At 58.0% G+C, this 18,441-nt stretch overlaps 1 protein-coding gene across 3 annotated transcripts; it reads left to right on the forward strand.

Annotated features, from left to right (window-relative positions):
• The first annotated feature begins 271 nt into the window (after window positions 1–271).
• On the forward strand, window positions 272–16,255 carry MAP4K2 (mitogen-activated protein kinase kinase kinase kinase 2). Of its 3 annotated transcripts, none has more exons than XM_050757116.1 (32): window positions 272–458; window positions 577–634; window positions 866–956; window positions 1,037–1,101; window positions 1,389–1,444; window positions 1,752–1,799; window positions 1,887–1,929; window positions 2,325–2,397; window positions 2,477–2,608; window positions 2,682–2,744; window positions 3,110–3,191; window positions 3,286–3,393; window positions 3,798–3,876; window positions 4,005–4,063; window positions 4,633–4,676; window positions 5,507–5,545; window positions 5,635–5,668; window positions 5,790–5,895; window positions 5,978–6,066; window positions 6,146–6,187; window positions 6,276–6,360; window positions 6,455–6,534; window positions 6,614–6,674; window positions 6,777–6,894; window positions 12,377–12,435; window positions 12,524–12,627; window positions 12,713–12,890; window positions 14,936–15,004; window positions 15,125–15,211; window positions 15,440–15,510; window positions 15,614–15,669; window positions 15,775–16,255. In XM_050757116.1, exons 1-32 carry the CDS (start codon window positions 363–365, stop codon window positions 15,860–15,862), a joined length of 2,463 nt encoding a protein of 820 aa, XP_050613073.1. In that variant the 5' UTR covers window positions 272–362; the 3' UTR covers window positions 15,863–16,255. The 3 variants fall into 3 exon arrangements, with proteins under 3 accessions (XP_050613073.1, XP_050613074.1, XP_050613075.1); XM_050757117.1 differs by having other exon boundaries at window positions 6,002–6,066; XM_050757118.1 differs by having other exon boundaries at window positions 326–458; window positions 15,592–15,669; window positions 15,775–15,828.
• The last annotated feature ends 2,186 nt before the right edge of the window (window positions 16,256–18,441 follow it).

Below are 18,441 nucleotides of genomic sequence, written 5' to 3' on the forward strand. Positions count from 1 at the left end.
TGTTTCATCTGGGAAACTGGGGATGGGGCGGGGAGTGGAGCGCCCCCTCTTCCCTCTGCCTTCTGGCTTCCAAGACTCTGCGCTCCCTACCTGTGGAGCGCGCGCAACGAGCAACGGTGGCAGCGGAAGGACTTAGGCTCCACCCCGGCCTCGGGGCTTCCCCGCGCCGCCGAGGGCCAGTCCCGCGGGCGCCTCCTCCCGGCCGGGCGGTGGGGCATCCCCGGCGCAGCCCCGCCCCCGGGCCCCAGCCCCGCCCCCGCGGCCTCAGAACCACTGGCGCCCGCCCCGCCCCGCCCCGCGCTGCCCAGCGCCGGCTCCGCAGCTCGCGCCCGCCCGCCCGCCGGCCCGCCCGGCGCCGGGCCATGGCGCTGCTGCGGGATGTGTCGCTGCAGGACCCGCGGGACCGCTTCGAGCTGCTGCAGCGCGTGGGGGCCGGGACCTATGGCGACGTCTACAAGGTGCGCCGGGCGACGGGACGGGCGGGAGAGCCGGGAGGAGGGTGCCAGCCCCGCACCCCGCGGCGGGATCCAGCCCCCGGCCCCGCCCCCCATCCCGCTTCACCCTCCGCCCCTGCAGGCCCGCGACACGGTCACGTCCGAACTGGCCGCCGTGAAGATAGTCAAGCTAGACCCAGGTGAGGGCCCGGGTCGGGCCTCTGCGCCAGAGGGAGGGCAGATTGCCTGCGGGCGCGGGGTGCGGGCGGAGGGTTGACGTTTCCGAGACCCCTGAGAGGCGTACCCCAGGAGGTGCTGTCACTTGGCACCTGCCTGGTCCGGAGGGAGGCACTCTGTGCCCATTTTGCAGATGGGGGCACTGAGTCAGGGCAACCCCAGCGCGCCCCCCCATGATGCTTTGTGCTTCCCAGGGGACGACATCAGCTCCCTCCAGCAGGAAATCACCATCCTGCGTGAGTGCCGTCACCCCAATGTGGTGGCCTACATTGGCAGCTACCTCAGGTGAGGCTGCCTTATCCTCCTGGCCCCAGGCAGCCCCCATGCGACCTACTGTGTGCCCACCCCAGCTCTTTGTCCCCTAGGAATGACCGCTTGTGGATCTGCATGGAGTTCTGCGGAGGGGGCTCCCTGCAGGAGATTTACCATGGTGAGGCCACGGCTCCAGGCCCCAGCCTTCCCCCACCCCCACCCCATTGGGGTACCAGAGGGGAACTCTGGGCCCTGGACTTGGGCTCCTCTCCACTCCTGCCTGGCTGTGTGACCTTGAGAGAAATGCTGTCCATCTCTGGCTTTAGTATCCTACACTAAGTTGGGAGGGGACGTGGCCAACACGGCTTTCACTTAACAGTGCCTGCTGCTTTTCCCACACAAGGTAGCCTGGGAGGGTGGGCATGACCCCAGGCCCCCAGGCCAGCCTCTCCCTTTTCCTTTCAGCCACTGGGCCCCTGGAGGAGCGGCAGATTGCCTACGTCTGCCGAGAGGCTCTGAAGGTAGCTGGGCCTGTGAGGTGCCCACACCTCTGGTCTCCAGAAGCTGTGGGCTGGGAGCCCAGATGACCAGCAGGGAGGCGGGTGGAGTGCCTCGGGTGGGGCTGGCCCGAGGGGCCAGGTCCTGGGGAAGAGGGGCCCCAGCCCTGTTGCCGGAAGCAGCCCATTTCCCTCTTGGCTCAGTCACTTCCTGTTTGGGGAGAGGGGAGGAAGAAGCAGCCTGGGTGGGGGGCCCCAGTCCTGAGAGGGGGTTCGGGGGAGGTGGGACAGCGCTGGGTGGCTGCTCTCAGGGATTCCTTTTTGTCCCCAGGGGCTCCACCACCTGCATTCTCAGGGGAAGATCCACAGAGACATCAAGGTAGGCGCCAGGCCGAGGGCATTCCTGGGAGGGAGGAGGAGGCCCTCGGGGGCACCAGACGGGATTCTCTCTCCTCCATTCCCACAGGGAGCCAACCTTCTCCTCACTCTCCAGGGAGATGTCAAGCTGGGTCAGTACCCTGGGGACACGATCAGGGTGAGGGTTCTGTGGACCCTCCCTGGCTACCCTGGACTCAAGGGTTGGGTGTCACTGGGCGAGTCACTTTGCCACTTGAGTCTCAGTTTCCCTGCTTAGAAGATGGAACGGTACTCTCTCCCTGCTGGAAAATGGAGGAGGTTGGGTCCGCACGGAGTTGACACGGGACCAGGCACTCCGTCAGGGATAGAGGGTGGTTGATGCCTCTCAGGAGAGGGACCTGGCCTTGCCTAGGGCCTGCGGCAGCTGTGACCAAGCAGAGCCACCTGCCCATTTGAGCCCTGCCAGGTGCAGCCGGAGCCAGAGCCCTGGGCGTGGGAGGGTGAGTGGCAGCCAGAGGGCTGGTGAGAGTGGCTGTTTCTCCCACAGCTGACTTTGGGGTGTCAGGCGAGCTGACAGCGTCTGTGGCCAAGAGGAGGTCTTTCATTGGGACTCCCTACTGGTGAGGCTGCGCCTAGGGCAGAGGGGCAGGGGCCACAGAGGGGGGCACCCGGCCATCCCATCTGTGACCCCACCTCTAGGATGGCTCCGGAGGTGGCTGCCGTGGAGCGCAAAGGTGGCTACAACGAGCTATGTGACGTCTGGGCCCTGGGCATCACCGCCATTGAGCTGGGCGAGCTGCAGCCCCCTCTGTTTCACCTGCATCCCATGAGGTCAGCCCAACACTTGCCCCTCACCTGACCCTTGACCTGCTGCCCGTGGCCCCTGACCTCGCGCCCTCCACAGGGCCCTGATGCTCATGTCGAAGAGCAGCTTCCAGCCGCCTAAACTGAGAGATAAGACTCGCTGGTAAGGGCTGCACCCTGCTGCCGGGACCCCCTTTTCTGTCAGCCCCGTAGTGGACAAGGAGCCTCTGCCAGCTCCCGGGGGGCAACCCCAAGAGCCCTGTCCTCTCTGAGCCACTACAGACCATCTGAGTGAGGGGCCTGGTCCTTCTGTGGGCTGAAGACCCAGCGTGGTCAGGAAAGAAGGGCAGACGGTTGGTGGAGGAGCCGCTGTGTCTCAAGGCAGCGTTGCTCGGCCAGTGGCCCTCGGCCTCAGCTGGCTCCTTCCTGGGCGGGCCTAGCAGATACCTCTAGAGGGGTGATGGGGCAGCTGGCAGGACACCCTGCACGAGGGCTAACCTGGATCTGGGGGGCTCTTGTGCCCACTAGGACCCAGAATTTCCACCACTTCCTCAAATTGGCCCTGACCAAGAATCCCAAGAAGAGGCCGACAGCAGAGAAGCTCCTGCAGGTGGGAGGCAGGGGGCCGGGAGAGGGGCCCAGCGCTCAAAAGCAGGGCCCTGGATCGGGGGCCAACCTGATCACCTCCCTCTCCGACTTTCCAGCACCCGTTCACAACCCAGCAGCTCCCTCGGGCCCTCCTCACACAGCTGCTGGACAAAGCCAGTGACCCTCATCTAGGGACCCCCTCCCCTGAGGACTGTGAGCTGGAGGTAGGTGAGGGGGCTGGAAAGTGAGTCTCGGGCAAGTCCGCTTAGGAGGAGCCCAAGGGCGGTGTTGGTGGAGGTTCCCTTCATTGGCACCATTCCAGCTTGGGGAGTCTCTGCCATGCTGAGTTTTGCTCCCATGCTGAGTTTTACACCCCCCTTGATAGATCCCTGCCCTTGAGCCCAAGCTGACCATGACCATGACTGTGCCATTTTCTTGCTTTCTGTATGATCTTTGGCACCTCTCTGTGTGGGGTCTCTTATCTGTGAAGTGGGGTTCCATTTTATTTCATGATAGTCCCAGAGGGCTGTCATGAAAGCAAAACGCACTGGTGCATGTGAAGCTCCTAGAGCAGCCCTGGCATGAGGCGCGTGCCAGGTGTGTCCACACTATTTCTGTTTTTCCTTAGACCTATGACATGTTTCCAGACACCATTCATTCCCGGGGGCAGCACGGCCCGGCCGAGAGGACCCCTTCGGAGATCCAGTGTGAGTCTGCAGCAGGGGCTGTGAGTGTGCAAATTTTGGGTGGCCTGTGTGCGCATGGATTTGGTGTGAGAGTAGGGGGTCCATCCTGAGACTCCAGCTCCTTAACCCCTGTACTCTGGGCCCCCCAGTTCACCAGGTGAAATTTGGCGCCCCACGCAGGAAGGAAACTGACCCACTGAATGAGCCGGTGAGCAGGCAGGCCTTGAGGGGAAGGTGGTGCCCAGAGGTGGGGCAGGGAGGTCGGATGGAGGCCGAGCAGCTCAAATCAAGGGAGATTTGAAGCTGGGTGACCTCGGGCCTTGGACCTTGGGCTGTCCAAGCAAGCCTGTTCTACCCAGGAACCTGGAGGGCTAGAGGCTCCTTCCTGGGCCAAGTTCTTTTAGGTGGGTGGCTGGAAGGTAGCACAGAGACCCTGCCTTTCCCAAAAGGAGGCTGTCATGTGCCCGAGCCCCCACCCTACCCTGCTCAGCCTCGTTTTCCCACCTGTGTGTCCCCGGTGATCTAACTCCCTGTCTCTGCCCTCACCGGTTCTGTCACTGTCTCTCCTCACCCCCCAGCCTGTCTCTTCCTCCTTCGCTGTCTGTTGCCCTCTCTTTCACAGTCTTTAGCTCTGCCTTCATTGTCTGTGTCTCTCATCTCCCGCGTGTTTCCATCTCACCTTCCCTGTCTGTCTTTCCTCTCCTGAATCTCTTGACCGCCCTCTCACGTCGTGTCTATCTCTGCTTTTTCCCTGGTCTCTACCTCGGTTTCCCCCAGTGGGAGGAAGAGTGGACACTACTGGGAAAGGAAGAGCTCAGTGGGTAAGTGAGGGATGGGGAAGCTGCAGGGGGCGGCAGGGGCGGCAGAAAGACTGACCTCTGACCCGGCACGGTGGCTCACGCCTAGAATCCCAGCACTTTAGGAGGCTGAGGTGGGTGGATCGCCTGAGGTCAGGAGTTTGAGACCAGCTTTGCCAACATGGTGAAACCCCATTTCTACTTAAAATACAAAAATTAGGCTGGGCACGGTGGCTCACACCTGTAATCCCAGCACTTTGGGAAGCTGAGGTGGGTGGATCACCTGAGGTCAGGCGTTTGAGACCAGCTTTGCCAACATGGTGAAACCCCATCTCTACTTAAAACACAAAAATTAGGCTGGCTGCGGTGGCTTACGCCTGTAATCCCAGCACTTTGGTAGGCAAAGTGGGCGGATCACAAGGTCAGGAGTTTGAGACCAGCCTGGCCAACATGTGAAAGCCCATCTCTAGTAAAAATACAAAAAATTAGCTGGTGTGGTGGCACATGCCTGTAATCCCAGGTACTTAGGAAGCTAAGGCAGGAGAATCGCTTGAACCCAGAAAGTGGAGGTTGCAGTGAGTTGAGATTGCGCCACTGCACTCCAGCCTGGGCAACAGAGCAAGACTCCATCTCAAATAAATAAACAAACAAAAGTTAGCTGGGCATGGTGGCCCATGCCTGTAATCCCAGTTACTCGGGAGGCTGAGGCAGGAGAATTTGGAAGGTAGAGGTTGCAGTGAACTGAGATCTTGCCGTTTCACTCCAGCCTGGGTGATAAGAGCGAAACTCTGTCTCAAAAAAAAAAAAAAAAAAAAAAAAAGGCTGATCTCTGACCCCTCTGCCCCACTGCCCAGGAGCCTGCTGCAGTCGGTCCAGGAGGCCCTGGAGGAAAGGTGAGGGGCGTGGACCTGGGGGAGGGGTAAGGGGTGGACGGCCTCGGTGCCAGTAATACCATGCCTCACGCCTCATCTCCCTCCCACAGGAGCCTGACCATTCGGTCAGCCTCAGAATTCCAGGTGCCACATGGAGGGAGGCTGGAGCTAGGATCCAGGCCACTGCAGAGGGTACGATTGGGAGTGGGACATGGTTACAGGGCAACCTGGTAATGGCCGGGCTGGGCCCTGCCCCTCCTACCAGGAGCTGGACTCCCCAGAAGATGCCATGGGAACCATCAAGCGGGCCCCATTCCTAGGGCCACTCCCCACTGAGCCTCCAGCAGAGGAGCCTCTGTCCAGTCCCCCAGGTGAGTCCCAGGCTTGGGAGACCAGGAGGCAGCCCCAGGGTGGGGGCTGCAGCAGGAAATTGCAGCGTGCCTGTGCCTGCAGGAACCCTGCCCCCACCTCCTTCAGGCCCCAACAGCGCCCCACTGCTGCCCACGGCCTGGGCCACCATGAAGCAGCGGGAGGATCCTGAGGTGAGAGGGTGCTACGGGGGGTGGGGAGACGGGTGGCTACAGCTGTCACATCAGCCCTGACTCTTTCCCTCCCTCCCAGAGGTCATCCTGCCACGGGCTCCCCCCAACCCCCAAGGTGCACGTAAGTGTTTGCCTCAAGCCCTGCAGTCCCACAGCCCCGCCACCCACCACCCCTGCCCTCGCTCGCCAGCCTCTTGCCTCCTTCGCAGATGGGCGCCTGCTTCTCCAAGGTCTTCAACGGCTGCCCCCTGCGGATCCACGCTGCTGTCACCTGGATTCACCCTGTTACTCGGGGTAGGCGGGGGCAGGGAGGAAGTGGGAGCCCAAGGAATCTCTCAGCTTGGGCCAGGGGCGTGTCTGACCTCTGACCCCATGCCCAAACTGGCAGACCAATTCCTGGTGGTGGGGGCCGAGGAAGGCATCTACACACTCAACCTGCATGAACTGCATGAGGATACGCTGGAGAAGGTGAGGCCTGGCTGACTGTGGGGGGCAGAGGCCTTGGGGGGCCTGGGGTGTTGACCGCCTGTCCCTCTGTCGCCTCCAGCTGATTTCACATCGCTGCTCCTGGCTCTACTGCGTGAACAACGTGCTGCTGTCACTCTCAGGTACAAGGTGGGACAGGCAGGGAGGCAGGGCACGCAGGGGCTCCAGCGCCTCAGCATCCTGCCCACCAACACCCCAGGCCCAGCGTCTCCTCCTTTCTGCAGGGAAATCCACGCACATTTGGGCCCATGACCTCCCAGGCCTGTTTGAGCAGCGGAGGCTACAGCAACAGGTTCCCCTCTCCATCCCCACCAACCGCCTCACCCAGCGCATCATCCCCAGGTCAGGGATCTTGGGCTTGCAGGGAGTGGGAGGCAGAGGGGCAGCGAGGGGCTGGAACATGGCCTTGCCAGTTCCTGGGATTGCAGCAATCTTAGACATGTTACTCTGCCTCTCTGAGCGCCATTTCCTCCTCTGTCAATACAATTGATGGCCTTCCCACCCCTCCCCACCGCTGGTTGGGAGGCAAGAAGGAGACAGTGGATGTGAAAGTGCTTTCCAAGTTGTGGGAGCTGTGGTTGTTCGGATGTGAGGCTTGACAGTTAAGCAAACGTTTACTGAGCACTTATGCTATGTTGGCCCCTGTGCTGGGCTTTGGGACATGGATAATCCCATCAGTCCTTGCTTTCAAGAAACGGGGGAGATGGGTGCGTCTTTGCTTTCAAGAAACAGCGGGGCTGGGTGTGGTGGCTTACGCCTGTAATCCCAATCCTGCAATCTGAGGCAGGATTGTTTGAGGCCACGTGTTTGAGATCAGCCTGAAAACAGGGAGACCTTGTCTCTACAAAAAATCAAAAAAGGCCAAGCTGGGTGGCTCATGCCTGTAATCCCAGCACTTTGGGAGGCTGAGGTGGGTGGATCACGAGGTCAGGAGATTGAGACCATCCTGGCTAATATGGTGAAACCCCGTCTCTAGTAAAAATACAAAAAAAATTAGCTGGACGTGGTGGCACATGCCTGTAGTCCCAGCTACTCCGGAGGCTGAGGCAGGAGAATCGCTTGAACCCGAGAGGCAGAGGTTGCAGTGAGCCGAGATCACGCCACTGCACTCCAGCCTGGCCGACAGCGAGACTTTGTCTCACAAAAGAAAAAAAAAAAATCAAAAAATGGGGCTGGGCGCAGTGGTTCACGCCTATAATCCTGGCACTTTGGGAGGCCGAGGTGGGCGAATCATGAAGTCAGGAGTTTGAGACCAGCCTGGCCAATATGGTGAAACGCCGTCTCTACTGAAAATACAAAAATTAGCTGGGCGTAGTGGTGTGTGCCTGTAGTCCCAGCTACTTGGGAGGCTGAGGCAGAAGAATCGCTTGAACCCTAGAGGCAGAGGTTGCAGTGAGTGGAGATGGCGCCACTGCACTCCAGCCAGGGTGACAGAGTGAGACTCCGTCTCAAAAAAAAGAAAAGAAAAGAAAAGAAAAGAAAAAAATTAGCTGAGCATGGTGGCCTGGGCATGGCGTTGTGTGCTGGTGGTCCCAGCCATTCAGGAGGCTGAGGCGGGAGGATTGCTTGAGCCCAGGAGGTTGAGGTTGAAGTTGATGTGAACTGTGATGGCGATCGTACCACTGCACTGAAGCCTGGGCAACAGAGCAAGACCTTGTCTCAAAAAAAAAAAAAAAAAGAAAAAGAGAAATGTGGACGGTTAGCACCTGGTACTGAGGTCCAGTTAGAGGGAGAGCTGGGAGGGGTGGAGAGGCTTCAGAGACCGGGCAGGTTTGGGAGGTTTGAAAGTGTGTCAGGGTTTCTAGGCAGATGAGGTAGGGAACGGCATTCCAGGCAGGGGGAAGAGCAAGTATGTGTTAGTATGTGTTGGGGTGGAGCAGCCTGGTGAGCTGGGGAGGTGTAAGGGTTTGCCTGGGGGCCAGGCACAGTGGCTCACGCCTGTAATTCTAGCACTTTGAGAGGCCAAGGCGGGTGGATCAACTGAGTCAGAAGTTCAAGACCAGCCTGGTCAACATGATGAAACCCCATCCCTACTAAAAATACCATAATTAGCCGGGCATGGTGGCAGGCGTCTGTAATTCCAGCTACTTGGAAGGCTGAGGCAGGAGAATCGCTTGAACCTGGGAGGCAGAGGTTGCAGTGAGCCGAGGTCGCACCATTGCACTCCAGCCTGGGCGACAGAGCAAGACTCTGTTCTCAAAAAAAAAAAGTCCACCTGAGGGAGGAGGCAAAGAAGCCCAGGAGGAAGCTGCACCACGCTGGTGGCAGAGCCCTGCCTTTCTGCCTTAGATGCTGGCCTAGGATTTTAAAGGGATCCCTCTGTATGCTGATCAGGATTCTCTCTTTTTTTTTTTTTTTTGAGACATAGTCGCACTCTGTCACCCAAACCGGAGTGCGGTGGCGCATTCTTGGCTCACTGCAACCTCCGCCTCCCAGGTTCAAGCGATTCTCATGCTTCAGCCCCATGAAGTGCTGGGATTATAGGTGCCCGCCACCACACCCAACTAATTTCTGTATTTTTAGTAGAGACGGGGTTTCACCATGTTGGCCAGGGTGGTCTCAAACTCCTGACCTCAAGTGATCTGCCTGCCTCGGCCTCCCAAAGCGCTGGGATTACAGGGTTGAGCCACCGCGCCCGGCTGGGATTCTTTCTCTTGTAGGTGATGCAAGTCACTAGCTTAAGCACAAAAGAGAATTTAACAACTCATGGAACTGAAAATCCAGGATCAGGGTTTGCTTCAGGCTCAGCCGTGTCCAGGCTTCGGTGGCACCACAGGCTCCCATCTGCGTTTCCTGGCTCTGTTTTTCTCTTGTCTTCATTTTCACCGCAGACTATGGTCTTCAACAGTGGCATGAGGAAAGGCCTTGCTGAAAAAGTGTTGGTTGAGCAAAGACTTAGAGGAGGTGATGGCACAAGCGCTGTGGATACCTGTGGAAGGGTATCCTAGGCCGAGGGGACGGCCAGGGCAAAGGTCTGGTGGCAGGAGTGGGCCTGGCCTGTTTGAGGAACAACAAGGAAGTCATTGTGGCCTGAATGAGGGAGAGGGAGATGATCAGGGAGGGCCCCGTGGCCACAGTGCAGCCTTTGGCTTGACTCAGAGCAGCCTGGGGGCCACTATGGAGGAGTGACATGGATTGAGATCATCTTCAGGAGCTGACTCAAACTGCTGTGTTGAGAACAGAGCGAAGAGGGTGAGGGTGGAAGCTGGAGTCCCGTCAGGAGGCTGCAGGAGGTGGTGGTAGCTTGTGCCAGGGTAGCAGTGATGGGGGTGAAAAATTGATCAGAGGCCAGGCATGGTGGTTCACGCCTGTAATCTCAGCACTTTGGGAGGCCAAAGCAAGCAGATCACTTGAGCCCAGGAGTTTGAGACCAGCCTGGCAACATAGGGACCCCCCAGTCTTTACAAAAAATACAAAAATTAGTCGGGTGTGGTGGCATGCCTATGGTCCCAGCTACTCGGAAGGCTGAGGTGGGAGGATCCCTTGAGCCTGGGAGGCAGAGGTTGCAGTGAGCCAAGATTGCACCATTGCCCTCCAGCCTGGGTGATGGAGCTAGATCCTATCTCAGGAAAAAAAAAAAAAAAGAGTCCGGGCATGGTGGCTCACGCCTGTAATCCCAGCACTTTGGGAGACTGAGGTGGGTGGATCATCTGAGGTCAGGAGTTCAAGACCAGCCTGACCAACATAGTGAAACCCCATCTTTACTAAAAATACAAAAATTAGCCAGGCGTGGTGGCGGGTGCCTGTAATCCCAGCTACTCAGGAGGCTGAGACAGGAGAACTGCTTGAACCCAGGAGATGGAGGTTGCAGTGAGCCAAGATCGTGTCACTGCACTCCAGCTTGGGCAACAGAGCAAGACTCCATCTCAAAAAAAGAAAAACAGAAGAGAAAAACAGTCAGATTCTGATTCTCTTTTGAAAGTTGAGCCAGTAGGATTTCCTGATGAAAGAGAAAGAGGAGTCAAGGGTGGTTCCAAGGTTTTTGGCCTGGGTATCAGGAAGGATAGAGCTGTCATCAGTTGAAGGTGGGGCAGTTTCAAGGGGAGCTGAATTCAATTTTGTTGCATGAAGATGCCTGTTAGATGTGCAAGTGGGACCTGTGTAAGTCCATGGCGGGGTGGGGCTGGGCTCTGAAGGGAGGGGCCCTGGGCTACGGGGCCCTGGGCTACGGGCCCCGCCATTGTCATGATCAGGTGGGTGGTGTGGGAAGCAGTGGACCAGGTGCAGAGGGTAGGGAAGGCCCAGGCTGCAACAGCTGGGGAGCTTGGGAGGGCCCTTCCTGCAACGTGCTCACTCCAGGACCACATCTGGAGCCCTGTGGCCTTGGGGCTTCCTGAGCTCAGTCCCCAAGTGAGCCTCTGCTTTGGCCCAGGACCTACAGGATACAGGCGCATCAGAGCCCCAACAGGTCACAGGCAGCTTTGAGCCTGTGTTCAGGAAATGGCAGAGGCACAGTGAGCATTTTGAATGCAAAGAACAGAGAACTGGAGTTGTTTGGAGAAAAAACAAATACAAAATATATGCCTTTGTCCCATCCAAAGACCAGATGGGAAGGAGAGTGGGAGGAGTGTGGGGAGAGGGAGGGACGAGGACCAGGGACGGAGAGACAGATATTAGTTTCCTCCATGTCCTGGCAGAGGGTACAAACAGGACCCAGGCCGCTGGGTGGAGGTGGTAGGGCTGGTGACAGGAAGCCCCATTCCCGAGAGGAAGAAACAGGCTCAGAGGGTCCCCTGGAGGGTTAGGGGACACCCAGTGGCCAAGGCAAGGGCCCCTCTGATGACTGTCCCTCACTGCTTCTTCCCTGATAGCAAGGCAGGCCACCCCCTGGCCCCACAGGGCTGTTGCCTCAGCTGGAGAATCAGAGGGCAGGCCATTTGCCTTTTGAAGTTTATTCACTGCCCCGGGCCTGTTTTCCCATCTGTGAAATGGGCCGTTGGGCGCCCTGTGTAACCTGGTGGGGCTGGAGCCTGCATGCTCCCCGGCCCCTCCACGCTCTCATTTCTTCATTCATTTCTTTTCTTTTTTTTTTTTTTTGAGACAGAGTTTCGCTCTTGTTGCCTGGGCTAGAGTCCAATGGCACGATCTCGGCTCACTGCAACTTCTGCCTTCTAGATTCAAGTGATTCTCCTACTTAGGCTCCCAAGTAGCTGGGATTACAGGCATGCGCCACCACGCCTGGCTAATTTTGTATTTTTAGTAGAGACGGGGTTTCTCCATGTTGGTCAGGCTGGTCTCTAACTCCCAACCTCAGGTGATCTGCCCACCTCGCCCTCCTGAAGTGCTGGGATTACAGGCGTGAGCCACTGCGCCCGGCATTTCTTTATTTATACCTTGCCTTTACCTGACAAGGATTTTCAGTGACTCAAAATAGGTAGAAAGTCCTAATATGTGATGACAGGAGCTGGCCCTCTGTGAGCACACACGATTCCCAGCACGGCCGAGAGCACCTCCCCTGTATTAACTCATGAAGCCTTCACTGTGACCCTCCAGGGTGGGCCCCACCATTATCTCCAATCTACAGATGACGAAACAGGCATGGAGAGGTTAAGTGGCTTGCCCGAAGTCACACGGAGCTAGAAGCAATTCTGAGACCCAAAGCCCTGGCCTGGATGGAGACACTCCCATCCTGGCCGCAGGCCCGGAAGACTGGCTTCAGGTCTTCCGCCCTTCCCAGCTGTTCTTGGGACAGGTTACTTTGTGTCTCTAAGTCTCAGTCTTACTTGTAAAGAGGGAAGATGATAGTGCCTGCCTCATAGCGCTCTGCAGGGGCCTTGCCCATGGATGGCATCTCGGACACAGGCCCTGGTTGTCACCCCTACAGGCGCTTTGCTCTGTCCACCAAGATTCCTGACACCAAAGGCTGCTTGCAGTGTCGTGTGGGTAAGAAGTGGGCTGGGTGGGGTGGGGTGGGGCCTGGTGGGGGGCAGTGCAGGCCTAGCCCGGTGCCCACTGCCTGCTCCCCTGCCAGTGCGGAACCCCTACACGGGTGCCACCTTCCTGCTGGCCGCCCTGCCCACCAGCCTGCTCCTGCTGCAGTGGTACGAGCCGCTGCAGAAGTTCCTGCTGCTGAAGGTGAGGGGCAGTGGGGGGAGGCCCAGGGTACCCTCAGAGCTCTGGGGGGAGAAATGGAGACCTGAGCATCCCTGCTGCCCCCTAGAACTTCTCCAGCCCCCTGCCCAGCCCAGCTGGGATGCTGGAGCCGCTGGTGCTGGATGGGAAGGAGTTGCCGCAGGTGTGTGTGGGGGCCGAGGGGCCTGAGGGGCCTGGCTGCCGTGTCCTGTTCCATGTCCTGCCCCTGGAGGCTGGCCTGACGCCTGACATCCTCATCCCACCTGGTGAGCAGAAGGGCCAGGCTGCTGGGGGTGGGTGTGTGTGCATGAGAGACAGACGGAGGCAGGCAGGGAGGGAGGGCTGAGGCTCCCAAACTAGGCTCCCCACAGCCAGTGGCTCCACAGAGACCTTGAGGGCTGCCATATGGGGTCTGGGGCCCACAGCCTCCCTTCAGCGAGCCTCACCTGGGCTTCCATAAAAGGGTTCATTAGACCAAAGGGCTTGGCAGCTAAGAAAATCCTGGCCAGGCCAGGCATGGTGGCTCACGCCTGTAATCCCAGCGTTTTGGGAGGCCAAGGAGCGGGGCGGGGCTTGAGCTCATGAGTTTGAGACCAGCCTGGACAAGGCTGAGACCCTGACTCTACAAAAAAAACTAGCTTTGGCATGTTGGTGCACGCCTGTGGCCCCAGCTACTTGGGCTGAGGTGGAAGGATCACTTGAGCCTGGGAGGCAGAGGTGGCTGTGAGCCATGTTGGCGCCACTGCGCTCCAGCCTGGGTGACAGAGTGAGACCCTGTCTCAAAACAAAACAAAAAACAGTCAGCATTGCTCCGGGCTGCAGGAAAGGGGCAGATCTGGCAAGGCAGGGCCTAGAGGCCCCATTCTGAGCCAGGAAGCAGGATTCCCGGTGTTGTGGTAGCTCGGGGTGATAGTGAGCAATGATGGGAAGGGAGAAGGGAGGGCGCACGTGGTTAAGGCATCTGGTGCCAGGCCCTGAGCCAGGAGTCTCACACACAGGATTTTATTCTTTATTTATTCTATTTTATTTATTTATTTATTTATTATTTATTTATTTTTTTTGAGACGGAGTCTCGCTCTGTCACCCAGGCTGGAGTGCAGTGGCCAGATCTCAGCTCACTGCAACCTCCACCTCTCGGGTTTACGCCATTCTCCTGCCTCAGCCTCCCGAGTAGCTGGGACTACAGGCACCCGCCACCTCGCCTGGCTAGTTTTTTGTATTTTTTAGTAGAGACGGGGTTTCACCGTGTTAGCCAGGAAGGTCTTGATCTCCTGACCTCATGATCCACCCGCCTCGGCCTCCCAAAGTGCTGGGATTACAGGTTTGAGCTACCGTGCCTGGCCTTTTTTTTTTATTTTTGAGACAGAGTCTTGCTCTGTCACCCAGGCTAGAGTGCAATGGCACGATCTTGGCTCACGGCAACCTCTGCCTCCTGGGTTCAAGCGATCCTCTTGCCTCAGCCTCCCGAGGAGCTGGGATTACAAGCATGTGCCACCACGCCCGGCTACTTTTTGTATTATTAGAAATGGGGTTCGAGACCAGGCTGGTCTCGAACACCTGATCTCAGGTGATCTGCGGCTTTGGCCTCCCACAGTGCTGGGATTACAGGCGTGAGTCACTGTGCCCAGCTCAGGATTTTATTCTTTTTTTTTTTTTTTTTTTTTTTTTGAGATGGAGTCTCGCTGTGTCTCCCAGGCTGGAGTGCAGTGGCATGATCTCGGCTCACTGCAAGCTCCGCCTCCCGGGTTCACGCCATTCTCCCGCCTCAGCCTCCCAAGTAGCTGAGACTACAGGCGCCCGCCACCACGCCCGGCTAGTTTTTTGTATTTTTAGTAGAGACGGGGTTTCACCATGTTAGCCAGGATAGTCTCGATCTCCTGACCTCGTGATCCACCCGCCTCGGCCTCCCACAGTGCTGGGATTACAGGCGTGAGTCACTGTGCCCAGCTCAGGATTTTATTCTTGATCCTCATGATAGCCTCTCAAGGCAGTGCCATCTTGCCTGTGTTATGAGTAAACAGAGGCTCCGAGAGGTAAAGTGACTTGTACCAGGTCACAGTGACTGGGTCACAAGGCCTGGTCCCCCTAAATCTGGAGCCCTCCCGTGGCTCCCCGTGACTCCTCCCCCACTCCCCATGAGCCCCAGGATGGGTCACTCATCCTCTCAGAGCCTCGGTTCCCAGCCCCACAGGGCTGTTGTGAGGCTGACATGCCCTCATGGCTAAGGGCTCTCTGTAGCCTGGCTCCTGTGTCCCCTTGAGGTTGGGGGGACTGGTGGCTCAGCCAGGCGGTTTCTTTTCTCTACCTGCAGAGGGAATCCCAGGCTCGGCTCAGCAGGTGATCCAGGTGGACAGGGACACAGTCCTAGTCAGCTTTGAACGTGAGTACCCTGGGGGGCAGGGCTTAGGGCAGGGGAGTATGGGGGTGAGGGGACCACATGGGTCTGCCTTCCCAGAAGGGAGCCTCCCTGTCCCCACCCACCAGCCCCCTCCCTGTGCAGGCTGCGTGAGGATTGTCAACATGCAGGGCGAGCCCACGGCCACACTGGCGCCTGAGCTGACCTTTGACTTCCCCATTGAGACTGTGGGTGAGTGAGCCAGAGGTGGGGTGCAGGCTTTTCCCTGGCCTGGAGCACATTGTGGCTTCGGGACTTGGGGCTGGTGGTAGGACGAGGAGGCAGATTCCCCAGCCCCTCTCCTGAGCCATGCTGGTCACCTGAGGTCAGTGAGGACCCATGTGGCCCAGACCCAGGCTCAGGCATGGCTGAGGGGGCTCCAGGCCGGGTGCAGGGCTGATGGTGGCCTGGCCCCCGTAGTGTGCCTGCAGGACAGCGTGCTGGCCTTCTGGAGCCATGGGATGCAAGGCCGCAGCCTGGATACCAACGAGGTGAGTGGGGCCCAGGGACCTAGCTGTCCTCTGCCTTGTGGTCCCTACCTCTTTGCAGAGGACCTACTGGAGTGGCCTCAGTGCTTCCCACCCATCTTCCCAGGTGACCCAGGAGATCACAGATGAAACAAGGATCTTCCGAGTGCTTGGGGCCCACAGGTAGGCAGTGGCACCCCAGCCTCCCCTTCAGATGCCCCTGAGGCCAGAGAAGGGGCTGATGTGCCAAGTGTCTCCCGCCCCGCCCCCTACTCCTCTCTCCTCCAGAGACATCATCCTGGAGAGCATCCCCACTGACAACCCACAGGCGCACAGCAACCTCTACATCCTCACGGGCCACCAGAGCACCTACTGAGAGTGGCGGGCCTGGCCAGGGGCTCCCCACCCCACCCCATGCCTTAGCTGCAGGCCCTTTTAGGGGCCCATCCCAGACCAGAGGAGCCCAGGCCTTGGCCCTGCTGGGGCTGAAGGGCAGAAGTAATCCTGAGAAATGTTTCAGGCCTGGGGAGGGAGGGGAGCCTCCCACGCCTCTGCAATAACTGGACTGGGGGAGCTGCTGTCACTTCCCCTTCCCCGAGGCAGCCGAGTCCCTAGTGCCCAAGGCAGGGGCCCTGGGCCTGGGCCATTCATTCCATTTTGTTCCACATTTCCTTTCTACTCTTTCTGCCAAGAGCCTGCCCCTGCATTTGTTCTGGGAAACACGGTATTTAAGAGAGAACTATATTGGTATTAAAGCTGGTTTGTTTTACTCCTCTGGTCCCTCTGGGTCGGGGGAGTGAAACCACTTCATCTCCCGCCTCCTTCCCTCCAACACCCCTTTCTGTGGGCACCACAGAAGGGCAGGGCCTTGGAGAAGCCAGGTGGAGGTGACAGGAGGCCATGGCCCCCAGCAGCCTTCCCAGGGGCACTGTGCCTTCCCCTGTGCCCTTGCTCAGAACTGGCGCTCAGCTTTGCAGTTTGAGGGCTGTGTTGTAGTTTGGCGCCCCAAGGATTCATGCAGATGGGGGGCCTCAACAAAGGGACTCTCATCCAGGGCGTCCTTGCCCCACCTAGGATCTCACTGGGTGGCCCCTGGTAGGGCCCAGGAGGAGCCCCCAGAGGGCTGTTCCCTCCAGTCCCAGGGAGGCTGCTGCCCGTGGAGGTAGCTTGTGTGACCTGTATCCCTGCCTCCACCTACTGCCTAGGTGTCAGGCCAGGAACATCAGATGACAGCACGATCATCAGACTGGATGGGAAGGCTAGCCTATGTCCATCTACCAGACTCCCAAGGGCTGCCTCAGTGCCAGGCCCTGGGGTCACTACCAGGAACGGACCAGCCCCCAGGGAGGGAGCCTGCATCTTGAGTTCATGGCCATCCTCCTGTAGCTTGTGCTTATGCTGTCATTCTCCCAGGGGCTGTCTGCTCAGCTCCGAACACCGGGGTCCCCAGGGCCGGGCATCCCCTCTTGCCCCAGGCACTGATAAGCCGCTCTTGACCAGAGCCTTTGGGCAGCTGCAGCCCAGGAGGCAGGATGGGAGCGGCCTTAAGGGCGCACAGTTAGGGGGATGGGAAGGTGGGGGCAGATGGGGGGAACAGCTGGAGCAAAGGCCCCATTGTCACCCCTGACATTCAAGGCAGGTGTTGGAGTAAGAGCTTTGCACCTGGTGGGCGGCAATAAAGACTTGCGGAGTGACGTGGTAGGTGGATGGCAGCCATGGGAGTAGGCTCAGTGGCTCCCAGGGTGTCACACTGTCCCCTCAGCCACCCTCCAGCAGAGTTTCAACTATTCTGACTCCGTCCAGTGACTGGAAGGTTTCTTGGCTGGAATGGGGGCCAGCCCAGGGGAGGGAACACACCTCTTCACAGCAGACATTCACACCCATGTTCCCGGGAGCCCCAGGGAGGGTGAGGAGCACCTTCCAAATTGGGGTCGGTGGTAACAAGGATACAAAGTGAATTCCTAACTTCCAATTTTCCAGATTTCTTGGAGGAATGTTGAGACCAGGGTGGGTAAGTGGGGACAGGGAGGTGAGCTCCTGCTCAGCGAAGGCCCTGACCAAAGGCACTCTGGGGAGGGCTGGCTTTCCACCCACCAAGTGGCCAGCAGCAGACAGCGCCTCCTTGTGGCGGATCTTCCCAGCCCTCAGATTCAGTCTGGAAAGGGGGTTTGGACTGCAGAGCGTAAACTGCCAAAGTGGGGGCCTCCCATAAAATGCTTGCTGCTAGCAAACTGCCAAAGTGGGGGCCTCCCATAAAATGCTTGCTGCTAGCAAAGGCAGGCCAAGAGCAAAGAAAGGCCAAGAAGCCGGGTAATATGCACTGAGAGACTAACACTTTAAATTTTATTTATGTATTTTTAAATGGGTAGCCTTTGCCCATGGTACGTATTTTTAAAAATACAGCAGAGATGTCATGAAGAGTCTCCCGCTTACCCCTGTCCCCAGCCACCCTGGTCCCAGTTATTTATGAACCCTTCTAGAAGTATTTTGCATATTTAAGCAATTTGGTATATTTTATTCTTTGCAATTTTTTATATACGTATTAACATATTCCACATATTGTACTGACCTTGCCCTTTAAAAATATATCCTGGGGGGCCGGGTGTGGTGGCTCACACCTGTGATCCCAGCACATTGTGAGGCCGAGGTGGGCAAATCACGAGGTCAGGAGTTTGAGACCAGCCTGGCCAACATGGTGAAACCCTGTCTCTACTAAAAACACAAAAAACTAGCTGGGCATGGTGGCGGGCACCTGTAATCCCAGCTACTTGGGAGGCTGAGGCAGGAGAATCACTTGAACCTGGGAGGCGGAGGTTGCAGTGAGCCTAGAACGTGCCACTGCACTCCAGCCGGGCAACCGTGCGAGACTCTGTCTCAAAAAAAAAAAAAAAAAAAAAAATATATATATATATATATATCCTGGAGAATATGAATGTATTAAATTATCACGTGCAC

Source organism: Macaca thibetana, chromosome 14 (genome assembly GCF_024542745.1).
Source record: "Macaca thibetana thibetana isolate TM-01 chromosome 14, ASM2454274v1, whole genome shotgun sequence".
Taxonomy (NCBI): domain Eukaryota; kingdom Metazoa; phylum Chordata; class Mammalia; order Primates; family Cercopithecidae; genus Macaca; species Macaca thibetana.